The 15,427-nt window shown below is 37.0% G+C and overlaps 1 protein-coding gene and 2 pseudogenes across 1 annotated transcript; all 3 read left to right on the top strand.

The window, feature by feature from the left end:
• Window positions 1-274: 274 nt before the first annotated feature.
• Window positions 275-3,085, top strand: LOC126791487 (cytochrome P450 CYP749A22-like; annotated as a pseudogene).
• A 3,275-nt stretch (window positions 3,086-6,360) lies between these two features.
• LOC126791488 (uncharacterized protein At2g29880-like) lies at window positions 6,361-11,142 on the top strand (annotated as a pseudogene).
• A 692-nt stretch (window positions 11,143-11,834) lies between these two features.
• LOC126792434 (uncharacterized) lies at window positions 11,835-12,763 on the top strand. The gene is made up of 3 exons (XM_050518851.1): window positions 11,835-11,903; window positions 12,014-12,239; window positions 12,675-12,763. Exons 1-3 carry the CDS (start codon window positions 11,835-11,837, stop codon window positions 12,761-12,763), a joined length of 384 nt encoding a protein of 127 aa, XP_050374808.1.
• Window positions 12,764-15,427: the final 2,664 nt, after the last annotated feature.

The raw sequence follows: 15,427 nt of genomic DNA, 5'->3' as shown, positions 1-15,427 counted from the left end.
GACAAACTTTTGTTATTAATATGTGGTGACTTAGATCTTACAGATAATATAATAATTTTTCTAAAATAATAAATTTTCATACTCCGACATTTTTAATTTACTGTAATTTATGCCAACCCACTCACGTTAATTAACTATGTCATATTCATTTAGTGTCATTAAGATATGGACAAACTTGGCCTCTTGTATTTGCCATACTCCGATGCCGGTCCAGTATAAAAAATTATCAATTTATACCCAGCAAACTCAAATAGCGGGCTAAGCTGGAAGAACAATGACATAAACGATGATCATGATGTTACGGTTTCTGGGACTGTTTCTTCTTCTCTCAGCTCTAATCAAGGTGTTCCACAAACTATGGTGGACTCCGACTCGCATTCAGAAACTGATGAGTCTGAGGGGAATCAAAGGTCCTCCTTACAGACTTTTCTATGGAAATGGCAAAGAAATTATCAACATGCAAAAGGAAGTTATGCTTAGTCCCATAGGTTTATCCCATGATATATATCCTCGAGTTCATCCTCATATTCACTCATGGGCCAAGAAATATGGTATTTTACGAACCTAATAGTTTCACTTAACTAAATGTAGTTTCTTATCAAACTATGTTCGATGTTTTAATTTGGTCTAAAGTTGTGTTACACAGGGAAGAATTTTGTTATATGGTATGGTGTTCAACCAGTTTTGGTTGTTACAGAACCTGAGTTATGCAAACAGATCTTCATGAACAAAGATGGAGTTTTTCCGAAACAAAAGCCTAGTGTCTTTGTGAAGAAACTATTTGGAGATGATAGCCTTGTCATGGCAGCAGATGAAAAATGGGCCAAGTTGAGAAAGCTGGCCAACCTTGCCTTCCATGGAGAGAGCTTAAAAGTAAGTTACTCTTCATAGTCGACAATATGTTTTGGTACCATGAGTTGTATGTCTGTGGGTTACTTCTCAAACTAAGATCAATATGTTTAAATTGACAACTTAAATTTATGTGAGGTTCTCAGAAAAGCAAGATTTAACTTGGTAGTTGTATGATGGTATACATATTTTGTTTCAAGGCTATGTTTCAAGACATGACAACCAGTGCTGAGGCGATGGTAGGAAGGTGGAAATATCACCAAGGAAAAGAGATTGATATGGTTGAAGAATTTAGACTGTTGACTTCAGAAGTGATAGCCAGGACAGCATTTGGCAGCAGCTACATAGAAGGACAAAACATTTTTGAAATGTTGAGGAAGTTAAGCATCATAGTATTCAAAAATCTTTATAAGATCAGGTTTCCTGGCATGAGGTAGCTTCCCAGAATTGATCTTTCTTTCTTTTCTTATATAGCTGTTGAATGTTCATAATCTGGTTAATAAATGTCACTTCTCATTCAAACTGCAGAAAGATTTATAGAACCAGTGATGAAATTGAAGCAGAAAAACTTGACAAAGAAATAAAAGACTCTATAATGCAGATTGTTAAGAAAAGAGAGCAAAAGGCAGCCAGCGGGGAAGAAGAGAGCTTTGGGAGTGATTTTCTTGGCTTACTTTTGAAGGCTCATCATGACACCAATGACAATCAGAAAATTTCGTTAAATATTGTGGTTGAAGAGTGCAAGGCATTATACTTTGTTGGACAGGAAACAACTAGTACTTTGCTTTCTTGGACTGTTTTACTTCTGGCACAACATCCTGATTGGCAAGAGGAAGCAAGAAAGGAGGTTCTGCAGTTATTTGACAAACAAACTCCAAATTCTGATGGCATTTCCAAACTCAAAACAGTAAGAACATCTCTAAATCAATTAATAAAAAATCTCACACACACATATATACATGAATTTCTCAGGTGCAGAAGTCTGCACGGTGCTGATTCGTTGTTTCCGGCAACGGTGAGATTGACCATGACAACCACACTCCCTCCCTCCCAATGGTCCCGTTTGTGCCGGCCAGAGCTTCATCGGCGATCTATGTCGGCCAGAATGGGTCAATCGCTAGAATCTACCCAGAAACTTGAATTTTGCAGATTCTGACTACCGTGAGTCGACGATAGAGCTCCGGCCGGCACAGACGGGAGGTGGGTAGTGTAGCTGTCATGGTCCACCCTGCCGTTGCGGCCTGCCGTCAACGGAAACGGCGAATCTGCATCGTGCGGACGTCTGTAGCCAAGAACATTTGATATATATATATATATATATTATGTCTCTACTATGGACGTCCGGACGGTCCGCACCATGCAGATTCGACGATTTCGTCCACCGGCGATGCGCAATGACGACGCCGACCAGCACAACTGTACTCGCCTCTCTCAGTGCTCCTGTTTGTACCGGCCGGAGTTGCAGCGCCGGCCCACAGTGGCCGAAATCTCGAAATCTTAAGTTTTTAGGCACCGTGCGGAGATTTCGAGATTCCGTCAGCCGTAGGCTAGCGTTGCAGCTCCGACCGGCACAGACAAGAGCGCCAGGAGGAGGGGAGTGCAACTGTGCTGGTCAGTGCCTTCGTTGTACATCGCCGGTGGCCGGGATCGCTGAATCCTCACGGTGTGGACTGTCCGGACGTCCGCATCTGAGAATTTATATATATATATATCTACAATTAAGTTAGTTTACTAATCTTTGTTTCATCTCGTCTTCTTATATTTTGCTTCATGCAGATGAGCATGATCATTAATGAGACTCTAAGGTTATATCCTCCGGCTAATTTAGTTGGAAGAAAAGTTGCAAGAGAAGTTAAACTGGGAGCAGTCCTAGTTCCAAAAGATGTTGAACTGCTTATCCCAGCTCTAGCATTTCACCATGATTCTCAATTATGGGGACAAGATGCAGTACTTTTCAAACCTGATCGATTCTCTGAAGGGGTTGCTAAAGCTACTAATGATAACATGGGTTCCTTCTTACCCTTTGGAATGGGACCTAGAACGTGTGCGGGAATCAACTTTGCCTTCAATGAAACAATGATTGCTCTCTCAATGATTCTACAACACTACTCGTTTACCCTTTCCCCCGGTTACGTCCACTCACCTTTTCAGTTTCTTACACTTCGTCCACTCACCTTTTCAGTTTCTTACACTTCGTCCACAGCATGGAGTTCAAGTAATACTACACTCTCTTTGAGCTATACTACACTCGAATATACTACTCATTTGGGCATGTCGATATTCTTAGCTGATGTATGACAAATGCTACTGCTCAACTGATTGTAATGGATCTAAACAGTTCTGAAACACTAGTAGTGCCATATATAAACGAATAAATTTCATATATCTCAATTAATATATGCATTTAACCTGTAGCGACATGTACCGTGGATACAAGGTTAGCCTTCCTAAGATTTCTTACATATTCCAAAACAATGGCCGTGGAGCTGCGCGTCTGGCAAGGTAATTCTGATACTTTTTTTCTGTCACTTGAGAAATGGTATTTTTATAGGATAAATCTGTTGTGCGCGGCTGTATGTCATACATACAATAAATTTCTGCCAAAATCTTTACTCCACACATATCGTGCATTTCACGTGCTCCTTCCTTTTGCCTACAAAACTATGTTGTATGTTATACATATATGTATAGCAGCTGAACCCATTTTTATAAGCAAAATTGCAAATTTTCTAGGATTCATGAAGGCCCGTGTATTCCCGGTAAATAGACTAATGTGAGATTATGGCAAGGAAGATTAACTTTGATGCCTAAAATATCAGTTTATGGAATTTAAATTCTTGTAAACTAAACTTATGGTTTAGCTTGTGATTATTATAATTTCAGGTACTGATAAATGATGGTCTTAGAACTATTGAAATTGATGAAATTTCGGTATTCCTAATATTTTTATATGGTCCCATAAACACATATAGGTATAGCTGATCAACAGGCTTTACAAACTAAAACCAACCATATTCGATGAGAGAGAGAGAGAGAGAGAGAGAGAAAGAAAGAAAGAAACTAACTTCTACATCTGCACTCAGCTAAGGGGGTGTATTGAATCAAGAGTCTGTGGGATTGTGTTGTATTTCAAGAATCCTTTAAAATCGGCACGTATTCAATCACGATTTTAAAAATTCCTTTCAAATCTTGAAGTATTCAATTATGATTTATAAAAATCATACGAAACTGGGTGGTATTCGAAACTCCACTGATTTTGAATGATTTATGAGAGGATTGATTTTAAGGAATTCTAAAGGGCTTGGTATAAATACCAAACCCTATCAGAAATCACCCCCTAAGTGGTCTGATTTCTCTCTCTCTCTCTCTCTCTCTCTCTCTCTCTCTCTCTGTGAATGGGGAAGAACACGAACTGACTTGCATTGGAATCTCTCAGCTGTTCAAAAGGTATGTATCAAATTAGGGTCATCAATGTTCTATTGATCTTTGTTATCGAATCTTGTTAGCTTTCCAGACCATTTTAGATCAAGTCTGTATAGATCCATCCCTTATAATCGATCAAACCCTCTATTGAATTTTTGAGGAGGGACCTGTCCAGATTAGGACATAAATTACATTAAACCTAAACGAAGCTTTGAGAAGTTCGTCTCTCTCTCTCTCTCTCTCTCTCTCTCTCTCTCTCTCTCTCTCTCTCTCTCTCTCTCTCTCTCTCTCTCTCTCTCTCTCTCTCTCTCTCTCTCTCTCTCGCGTCCATTATTCTCCCAACAAGAAACCAACGTCAACCTTCTTCATCTTCTTTGTCAATTCCTATCCCTATCGCTTCACGTTAATTAAAATTTCACCCATTTCTATCTTTGACCTAATCCCGCGTTTTCGATCTTACCCAATTCCCAACACCCCCCAAATTCAACATTTGGGTCCAAAGCTCTCACCTTTATTCCTTTCCTTTGTGCCCAGGTATTCGTTTTGTTTGATTTTGTTGTTGATTTGTGCTTTCTGCTTCTATTTTGGGTCTGATTGAAGCCTTTGTTGTGTTGCAGGGTTTCGATTTTGCATGGATTATAGCTCAAATTTAGGAGAGGGATCGTAAAGATTGAAACTTTTTTTGTGAGGGAATCAGGTAGTTATTCGTTGTTTGATTAAGCTTATTGTTAATGTGATTGGTGATTGCTTTTATTGATTAGCTTTTGTTTGATCAAATGTCTTAAGACTTGTTATGGTCCTAGGCATTGGGTTATGTGTGTTTTGGCCTGTCTGGACTTATTTAGGTTTTGATCTTCATATATAGAATGGGACTTGTTTTGCTGTCAGCTTAGTGATTTGGTTTTGTTTCGAGAAGGCCGAGCTTCGGTGTTTAAAGGGATATAAGTTGTAGGAGGTAGATTGTGTCTGAAAGGTAGCTTAGATATAGAACTGTTTGAGTTTAGATGGGTACTCAAGTTATGAGATTGATAATGAAGCAGCCCTACGATCGGTTTTTGGGCATTTGGTTGAAAACAACCTCATCCCAGTATGTAGCATCAAGAGCCAGAGATCCCACGTTTGAGAAATTAATGGATAAGTACAAGAACCTTGTGAAAGTTGTTTGATTCAAACTCATCCCAGTATGTAGCATCAACAAAGAGGCTCACTGTTTTTCTGAGAGAAGCTTATGAAAAAGGGTGTTTGATTCACCCAAATCCGATTTATAATGCAAGGAGAAAGCTTATGGATCTTGTTGTTTTAGGACGCCATGATATGTTTACTGGTGACTCAAAGATGAAGAGCATTGCTAATAGCAATGAGCCTCAGTATCTAGAGCAGCACAATGGAGAAACTTCCGACTCTGATTAGTTACTATAGTTTTCTTTTTCAATCTGCAAACCTGATAAACTTAAAGGTGTTATTAGCCAGAGCTGTTTTGATTTGATTTTCTACCTTCAATGTCAATCTTTTGCCTTAAGTTGATTGCAAAATTGATGCAATTCAGACATTCAGTTATATGGTTCCAGGAAATGTTAGGACTTGTGCATAAAGGTTTGATTTTATGCCTGGAATGTTACTCTTTTGCTGATATATAAATGCAACTGATTATATGATTTTTCCCAGACAATTTTATGCAGCAGACCTATGACTTTCGAAAATCATAACTAATTCTACAAAAATCGTTTCCAGAAGATTCCAGTTTTGAAATAACCTTTAAGATGTCTACTATAACTATGATGAAGGCACCAAACTGAGACAACCAACGAATTTATATATATTTCAGTAAAAACGTAACTGGTTCAAAATATCATAAACACATATTCTTCAAATTTGCAGATTCCACTTTGGGTCTAACTAATGGATCCCAATTCTTTTGCGATTGGTTTTGCAGGAGAACCACATGTTCATTTTATCTGTTGGGAGCTATAATCTTGGAACCTTGGAATTAATATAAGGTACACTATCTACCTACGGTTAACATGCATTTTATATCCTTATGATCATGCAATATATAGGTCATAATACATATGCATTTTGCATGCAAATTGTTTATTTTATATTTGTGGATTATATATATTAATTGATTTGAAAATGTCAGTTTCTTTTGAAACATTGATCTTATTATGGCTTATTTGCATTTGTGTTAACTTTTGTCGAGTTAAAGAATAAGAATCAAAACAAAAGGTTATACATATACTAATGAAAATAAATGTTTATGTATGTATAATAGAGTATAATCATCATGGCTGATCGACAACAAGATGGGAAAAAAATAGGAATTATGAGCAGTGGACCAAGGAAGAGAGTGATGCTTTAATAACATTAATGGTTGATGCCGCCAATAGGGGATGTCGTGACAACAGTGGCATATTTAGTAAGCAAACTGTGGAAGAAAGAATGCTACATTTTCTTAATAAGAACCTTGGGTGTAACAAGACCTACAAAAACTATCAAAGCAGGTTGAGATGGTTTTGTAACGACCCTAAAATTTCGAGCTTAAAAACTCAAAATTTCAAAGTCGTTAGAACACCAAAATAATCTCAATGAAATCGAAATCATTTAACGTGCACAGCGGATCATCACTGAGTTCTCAATACAACTCAGAAAAACCAATTATTACAACCCAAACTTATAATTCAACATTATAACAATTGGAAATGTATAATCCTCACAACAACCTCACAAGATAGTCACACCAAATCCTCACACACGCTGGAGATAAATAACTTCAAGTCCTCTGAGCAGTCCGTCAAATCCCGCTAATCCACACCTGCGGAGTTATCCACTACACCATCGAATTGGTGCACCGGGATTGTAAACACAAACCCGGTAAGCTTTACAGCTCGTATGAGTAAAATGAAAATAAAACTCGCATATTAATGTATATACGAAAATCCACAAATCAAACAAATATAAATGCACTCATGAGTCAATGGACGGCCCATCTGGTTGTCCCAAAGAAATATGAAAAGAAGCTCTCATGAGAAATTAAGTAACCCTTCTGGTTACCCAAATGCATTTATCATACGGGTACCAAGAACGCTGGTACACATCTGTTACCCCTCTCGTAATACACCGCCGATATTGGATAGCCACCCGCTACCCAACATCCAAAACAATCTGAGTACCCATGAGCAGATAACCACCCGTTACCTCACATGCAGTACTAAGACAGACAGACTAGAGCTCTAACTGTATCGTAACTTTCGCCCGGCCAAAGGCTAGGTTCCGACTTGCCAAACACGTACAATAATCTCACATCATATTGTACCAATCACGTCCGAAGACAAATCAACATTTTAACAATCTCAATGTTAAAAATCACGTACAATAATCTCACATCATATTGTACCAAAAATCATGTCCGAAGACAAATCAACATTTTAACAATCTCAATGTTAAAATCACGTACAATAATCTCACATCATATTGTACCAAAAATCATGTCCGAAGACAAATCAACATTTTAACAATCTCAATGTTAAAATCACGTACAATAATCTCACATCATATTGTACAAATCAAAATCACATACTCGATAAAATCTTGTCATCAAAATGACATCATCACAATAAAAATCATCACAATATATTATATAGCAAACTATATACATTAGTCCCTATCTAGAGTGAAGCTTCACTCTGAAATTTCAGAGTGAAGTTCCAATTTTGGCACACTTTTCGGTCAAATTTTTTCAACATAAGCGATTCAATATTTAGATATGTTATTCAAGATCATCTCTACAAAGTTTCATCCAATTTGACAATGATTTGAGCTTTCAAAATTGATATTTACACGAACGGTTCACGTTGAACAGTTTTAATTCATTCATTGATTTAATCTAATTTCAATACCTTAACGATGTCCGAATTACATGAAATTTTGTAGAGATGATCTTGAATAGCATACCTAAATATTGAATCGCTTATGCTGAAAAAATTTGACCGAAAAGTGTGCCAAAATTGAAACTTCACTCTGAAGCTTCACTCTGGATAGGGACTGCTATATACATATGTATTTATTTACCATTTATACAATATATATATAATCCGCTATATCTTATACATATTCTAATTTTATAAACACGTCCGAAGATAAAACGTTTAACACACATTTTAAAATCATATACAATTTAATTCACATACTCGTCATATAATTCTCGTCATCGAAATGACTAATTCCAATGAATTCATAACAGTATATAATATAGCAAACTATATATATAAGTATTTATTTACCATTTATACGAATATATATATTCCACTATATAATATACATGTTGTATTTCAATATTTAAACTCTTGCAAAATCTTGGAATCACCGCAAGGGTAGATTCGTAAATATGTGAGATTTTACTCACCTTATCGAATCGAGCGTAATCCCACAATTTCCGAAGATAAATCATTTCCTCGCTTTATAGATCACCTTGAAAAGATAAGAAAAGGATTTAGAAACGTTTTGTAAACCTTTAAATGCCGAAACAGTAATAATCGGTTACTGTTCAGCAATTTTCGATTTTACGAATTTACTATTCACGGTTACTATTCATTGTCACTATTCACAGTACTGTTCATGTATTACTGTACAGATACACAAATAATACGTATTTCTGTACGTATACATACTGTTTCGTATTTCTATACGTATACATACTATTTACGTATTTCTGTACGTATACATATTGTTTCTGTACGTATACGTAATGTTTACGTATTTATGTACGTATACATACTATTTAAATGTAAATACAATTCTCAGTAAATAAAATTTACTAAATTACCTTTTACAAAATACTTTTACAATTAGTGAAAGTAATTTATATTTACATTTACCGTACGTAAAATTTAATTTACATTTACCGTACGTAAATAAAATTTACATTTACATTTACCGTACGTAAGTAAATTACCAAAATACCCTTCTTGGAATCACTGTTCACGCGTCGCCGCACGTGGGGCACACGCGCCGACGCCCCCAACGGCGCGTATCACGCCACCGCCACCCCATTTCTCTTCCTTTCTCCCCCTTCTCCTCCCCCACGGCCTCACGCCGCCCCCCACTCTCTCCACGCACTCCCACGTGCCGCCTAGAGCGGCGGTAACCCCTCTCCTTCATTCCACCTCCGATCTCCAACATCTCCACACCAAATCATTCAAAAATTCACACAAACAACACAAAAAATCAAGCCATACTAATCCCTCATCTCAATCAACGTTTGAACCGTCGGATTCGTCGCCGATCGTGCCGATTTCTTGCGAAGGTGAGTCGTCGTGTCTCCCCTTTCGTTCGTAGATGGCGCCGTGCCTTGAGGGTTGATGGAGGTGCACCTGTGTTGCACCCTAGCATCGTCAAAGGAAGGCTTGTACGGCGGTGGTGTGTTGCAGAGAATGGAGGAGCTTGGTGTCGATCCACAACGATGAAGGGAGGCGCGTCTTGCCTCGGAGAGGACGCAGTCGAGCTTGTGGTGGAGTGGCGACCGGCGGTGAGAAGCACGGAGCCGGAGTTCGTCTGATCTTGGAGGGGAGATTTCTGAAGGAGGGGGTGAGGGTTTCGGGGAGAGAGAACAGAGGGAGGCGGAGAGAGTGAGGAGAGAGAGAGAGGGATTTCCACAAATGGAAACCCTAAATCAGAAAAGTTCTTTATATACTCGTTCCCAAAATCGGAAACTAACTTCCGACGTTAATAACTTTTACGTACGACGTCTGATTCGAACGCGTCACATAATCACGAACTCGTATCGACGAGCTCTACAACTTTCGTGAAGGAAGTTTTTGCAAACGGGTGACGGAATAAAATTCAATAATTTCGTTCGGAAACATAACGTTTTTCTTATTAAACGTTCTGAGAACGTTTTCGTTTCCATTCCGTAAAGTTGTAAACAATCATATTCATTTTAATTGAATTTCATAACTTCATAGAATTCAAATCAAATCAAATATTGTATTTGAAAATTTAGGGTTATTACAGGTTTAAAGATCGATGGGTCTCTTACTGTAACCTTTTGAAATTTAGCTCGGGGTTTGGATATGATTCAACTACAAAAAAGTTCACTGCTTCTAATGAAGTTTGGGATGGATACCTTGAGGTGAGCTTCTTAAATATACGAGTCTACGTTATTTTCATAATAAAACATATGGTTAAAAATGATGCAATAATAATTTAAATATTTCATTTTTTTTCTAGACTCATCCAAAGGATTTTGACTTGCGCTATGGGACAGTTGATGATTATGAGGACTTAGAAATTGCTGTTGGGAATGGTGTAGCGGTCGGGAAAAATTCAATTGGATTGGGTAGTGCTACTGATGCAAGGATAATAGGTGTTGGAGAAGGTAGAGAGGTCAATATAGATGACATTCATTGTGATATAGATTGTGGATCATTTGTTGGAACTAATCAAGATATTTCATTAACTCATCCAACACCAATCCTCCAATTCCCTGAAAATTTAGAGATTCCTAGGAGAGGAACCTCCCAAAGTAAAAGAAGTAGAAGTGAGTATGAAGGAAATTCTAGCTCACTTGGAAGCATTCCTCAAAATGGTGTCCTGGAGAAGCTTGATAAACTATACTCCGGTTTTGAATCTATGATTATCATATTAGAGAAAAGAGAGCGACAAAATAAAATTTGGGATGCTATTAAGGAGATCCCAAACTTGGATGAAGCTACTTGTTTCAAGGCTCTTGAGTTGCTTGATACCAAAACCAAGAAGGATGCTTTTTTCAATATGTCTCCTCAAGAGCGATCAAATTGGATATTCCACAAGATGGGATTGTATCGTTTCGTATGAAATTGTATTATGAGTTAGAATACATTTGGTCTTTCATGTGTTTTTCATTTAATCTTTTTATGTTATCGGATGATCGACTTTGCTATTATTTTGTTATTATTGCTACTTTTGTAGTATGATTAACGCTTTATTAATTTAAAGTGTTTGTTCATTTGAGTTGAATTCTTTCTTATGTGTATGTATATCTTTAATATATATGTGTATGTATATCTTTTGCAGCCAATTTTATCCTTTATACTCAAATAGAAGTGGAGGAAATAGATGAGGAAGAGATAGACATAGAAGATGTAGATGAAGAAGAACTTGAAGATGAATTTTATGAAACAATCAAGTATGTATTGATGGCATTTCAAGCATTAATATTTGCATTAAGAGAGACCATGAGTATGATCCATCCCCGCATTCATCGTCCGCTCAAAAGAAGACCTATTACCAAGAAAGGATATCGTTACATTTAAGGTTTGTTGAATGAAAACTCACAAAGTTTCCGACAATTGCACCGAATGTACCCAGATGTGTTCCTAAGGTTGTGTACGATTATTAGAGAGGATGGACTCTTAGTAGATACACGGTATATATGTGTTGAAGAGATGGTGGCTACGTTCTTAATCATTGTGGGCCACAATGATCGATACGGTAATGTTCGAGAAAGGTTTGATCGCTCACATTTTACAACTAGTCAAAACTTCAACAAAACTTTGAAGGCCTTGAACACTATAGCACCACGTATGATGATCAAACCGGGATTTGTAGTGCCATCTAAAATAAGGGGAAGCACACGATTTTGGCCTTACTTTAAGGTACATAAATATCTAAAGTATGTTAAATGAAATACTTTGTTTACTTAATTTTTTTTCTTATTTTGTAATTTATGTAAAAGTTTTACTAATAATTTATTTTATTGTTTAAGGATTGTATTGGCGCGATTGATGACACTCATATTCCAGTCATGGTAAAAGGTCGTGAAGTTAGTAGCTACCGTAACCGCCATGGAATTCAATCTCAAAATGTACTAGCAGCATGCAACTTTGATTTGGAGTTCATATATGTGCTAAGCGGATGGGAAGGGTCGGCGCATGATTCAAAGTTGTTAAATGATGCTTTATCAAGGAGAAATGGACTTGAGGTTCCTCAAGGTAATTCATTGTTATATAAATAATCATGTTTGATATTTCTTTTGTCATTTTTTTTTCGAAAATCTTGTGAGTATATGTTATCCTTATGCTAACAAATATGTTGTATATTACTAGGAAAATATTTTCTTGTAGATTGTGGGTTTGCTAATCGACGTCAATTTTTAGCTCCATTACGAGGTGTTCGATATCATCTCAAAGACTTTGGTGGTCAAGGTTGACATCCCCGAAATGCAAGTGAGTTGTTTAATCTTCGTCATGCATCATTAAGAAATGTGGTTGAGAGGATTTTCGGTATATTTAAATCACGGTTCATAATTTTCAAAACCACACCTCCATTCCCATTTCAAACACAAGCAGAGTTGGTGTTAGCTTGTGCCGGTCTTCACAACTTTCTTCGTAAAGAATGTCGTTCCGATGAATTTCCTCATGAAGTAGAAGATGATGAAGAACTTGATATGGAAGATGAGAATCTTGAACTACTTTCTCAAAGTCAACTACAACAAAGAGCAGAGGCTAATACTTAGAGACTTAATATTGCTGAAGCTATGTGGGAAGATAGACCACATAATGGTGATAATGAGGCTAATGCTTGGAGACTTAATATTGCTGAAGCTATGTGGGAAGATAGACCACATAATGGTGATAATGAAAGTCAAGAAGATAACAATGATATTGAAGGAAATGAGAATGAAAATAATGAGGACAATGCGAATGAGAGGGATCATGAAGACTATGATGACAATGAGGTCGGAATGGATGAGTATGTAGCCTCTTGATGTATTTTTCTGATTGTCTTTGCAATTTTCACTATGTAATATTTGGTTGTTTTTATATTTTTATTACTTTGTAAAAGACATTATTATTTTGTAATTTGTTAAAAAAGAAAACCAACTTATTAATTCTCCATGTTCTCTATTTTATTATTTAATATTAATATAAAAAATCATACATGCATTTGTGAAATCCAAACAAATCAACACAAATCTGATAAATACAATACAATGAAATCTGACTGAATCTATGTGGAGTTGAAATAATCTATGGATTTTCAGAATCCATTGATTATAATAAATCAATCAGAATCATTTAAAATCAGAGTTGAATACACCCCCTAAGAATGAATCCTCAGACGGCTTAATACGCGTGACAAATAGCAATGTGTAAAACGCTGCGTAATAATACAAGTGACCAGTGATACTTTTCACAATGTTAAACATGCCAAAGTTCTGTGTGTTGCCTAACACAAAGCCTCAACTGACTTGCTCTACCTAGGGTCCCTAGACAAACACCAAAGGTCTACAAGAATGCAAGTCAAAAAGTTCAGTACCATCTATAATATCGAGGATGAACTTAGACACAATAAAGGATTGGTTGCATTACTTGAGGAAGTTGATGAGTTTTGATATCATGATTCAGTTATGATCTTTAAGATTCCTAGGAGTTAGGAGACTTGAATAACTATCTTAATTTCTGAGTTTTAATAAGTAGTCTTTATGTTTTCCCTTCCTTGTCGTATAAAATGAAGCTTTGTATTCTATTAAAGAGGACTTGAGTATTATTAGAAATATAGTATAATTTTGTGAAGCAGTTCTTCCCAATTATCATCCAAACTCTTATCCCTTAGGTGGATTCCTAGAGTGGCGAGTTTTGCTCTTATCTTCTTCTTGGTGGATTCCTTGGAGTGGCGAGCGTATCTTAACAGATTGGTGTTCCCCGCACCAACCTCTTTTGGGGGTTTTCCCTGCGATAGTTTTACTACATCAGTTTTGGTAACAGAGCAGTTAATGGTTGGGCAACGGGGTGGTAGATGTGGCCGAGGAGGCCGAGGTGGTCCTGATTGTGATTTCGAGATGAAGGAATTGAAGAGACTTGTGCAAGAACTTCAGGAACGTTTAGATCAGCGTGATCGTCATGATATCGAAGAGGAATCTTCCAGTGGTGGTGAAGAAGAAGAAAACCCCTTCCACCAAGACTCAAATCAGAATTCCAATGATGAGAATTCTCAAGCTGATCATCCTAGAAGAAATCGGAGTCACCGAAAAGATTTTGATATCAGGGTTGACATTCCTGAGTTTGAGGGTCGTTCACAACCTGATGAGTTCATTGACTGGCTTCACATAGTAGAACGTATATTCGATTTGAAGGAAGTTAGAGATCATAGTAGGGTGAAAATTGTTGCGGTGAAGCTGAGAAAACGTGCCTCCTCTTGGTGGGAAAAACTTAAAAGGCAGAGAGAACGAGAAGGAAGAGGCAAGATTGTGACTTGGGAGAAGATGAAAAGGGAGCTAAAAAAGAGAAAGTATTTGCGAGAAGACTATCGACAAGAGATTTTCCTCAAGCTGCACAACTTCAAACAGAGGGAGATGTTTATTGAAGACTTTATTGGAGAATTTGAAGATTTCATGATTAAATGTGATTTGGTAGAGCCAGAGGAACAATCAATAGCTCGGTATCTTGTAGGTTTGAAGCCTGAGATTTGGTAATGTGGTGCAATTGCAGCAGTATTGGACCTTCAATGATGTATGTAAGTTGTCTCTTAAGGTGGAAAAGCAACTAAAGGGAGCTCGTGGAGGTAGTTTTCGGTACTCGAGTCGTGATGCCTCAACAAGCAAAGGAACTGATTCTCAATCCAAGGTTGTATTAGCTACCAAACCTTTATCAATGTTGGAAAGCAGAGAAATTCTCTTCCATAGCGTTAAGCTGGTAAAAATATATGGTAGAATTGTCACACTGCAGCTCATTAATCTAATTGAGATCAGAAATGCTTCTATTTTGTTAGGAATAATAAAAACAAAGTTTAGCAATTTGTATATATGACACACAAAAAAAGAAAATTTATAGGACCTAAAACTCCACCTTTGCCTTGGAATTAAGGTCAAGATATGCATAGGTAGTGTCCCTGTTTGGAGATTGAATAAATTGATTTCACAGATGTGATGTTTATTTATTCAGGTGAGATGTGGTGTTTAAGCACCATTTTGATTTTTGACAATCAGTTTAACAGTTGCTGTTTCATAAGCTAACATAAAATATATAAGTCCAACTTCAAGATTTCATTGGAAGTTCTGGTCTTCACATATAACCATGGCTGTATAATTACTTGAACTCCATTCTGAGGGCGAACAGTAGTATGTTGAAAAGGTGAGTGGACATAACCTGGGGAAAGTTGAATCATTGACATAGCTATC

Source organism: Argentina anserina, chromosome 4 (assembly GCF_933775445.1).
Source record: "Argentina anserina chromosome 4, drPotAnse1.1, whole genome shotgun sequence".
Classification (NCBI taxonomy): domain Eukaryota; kingdom Viridiplantae; phylum Streptophyta; class Magnoliopsida; order Rosales; family Rosaceae; genus Argentina; species Argentina anserina.
This window is presented reverse-complemented; position numbering and strand designations above follow the sequence as displayed.

Bases quoted from the DNA above. Each gene is read 5' to 3' on its own strand.
- LOC126792434 (XM_050518851.1), top strand. From the start codon at position 11,835: ATGATCAAACCGGGATTTGTAGTGCCATCTAAAATAAGGGGAAGCACA. The intron at 11,904-12,013 runs GTACATAAATAT...TTATTGTTTAAG, and splicing joins GATTTTGGCCTTACTTTAAG to GATTGTATTGGCGCGATTGA. The intron at 12,240-12,674 runs GTAATTCATTGT...CTCATGAAGTAG, and splicing joins TGGACTTGAGGTTCCTCAAG to AAGATGATGAAGAACTTGAT.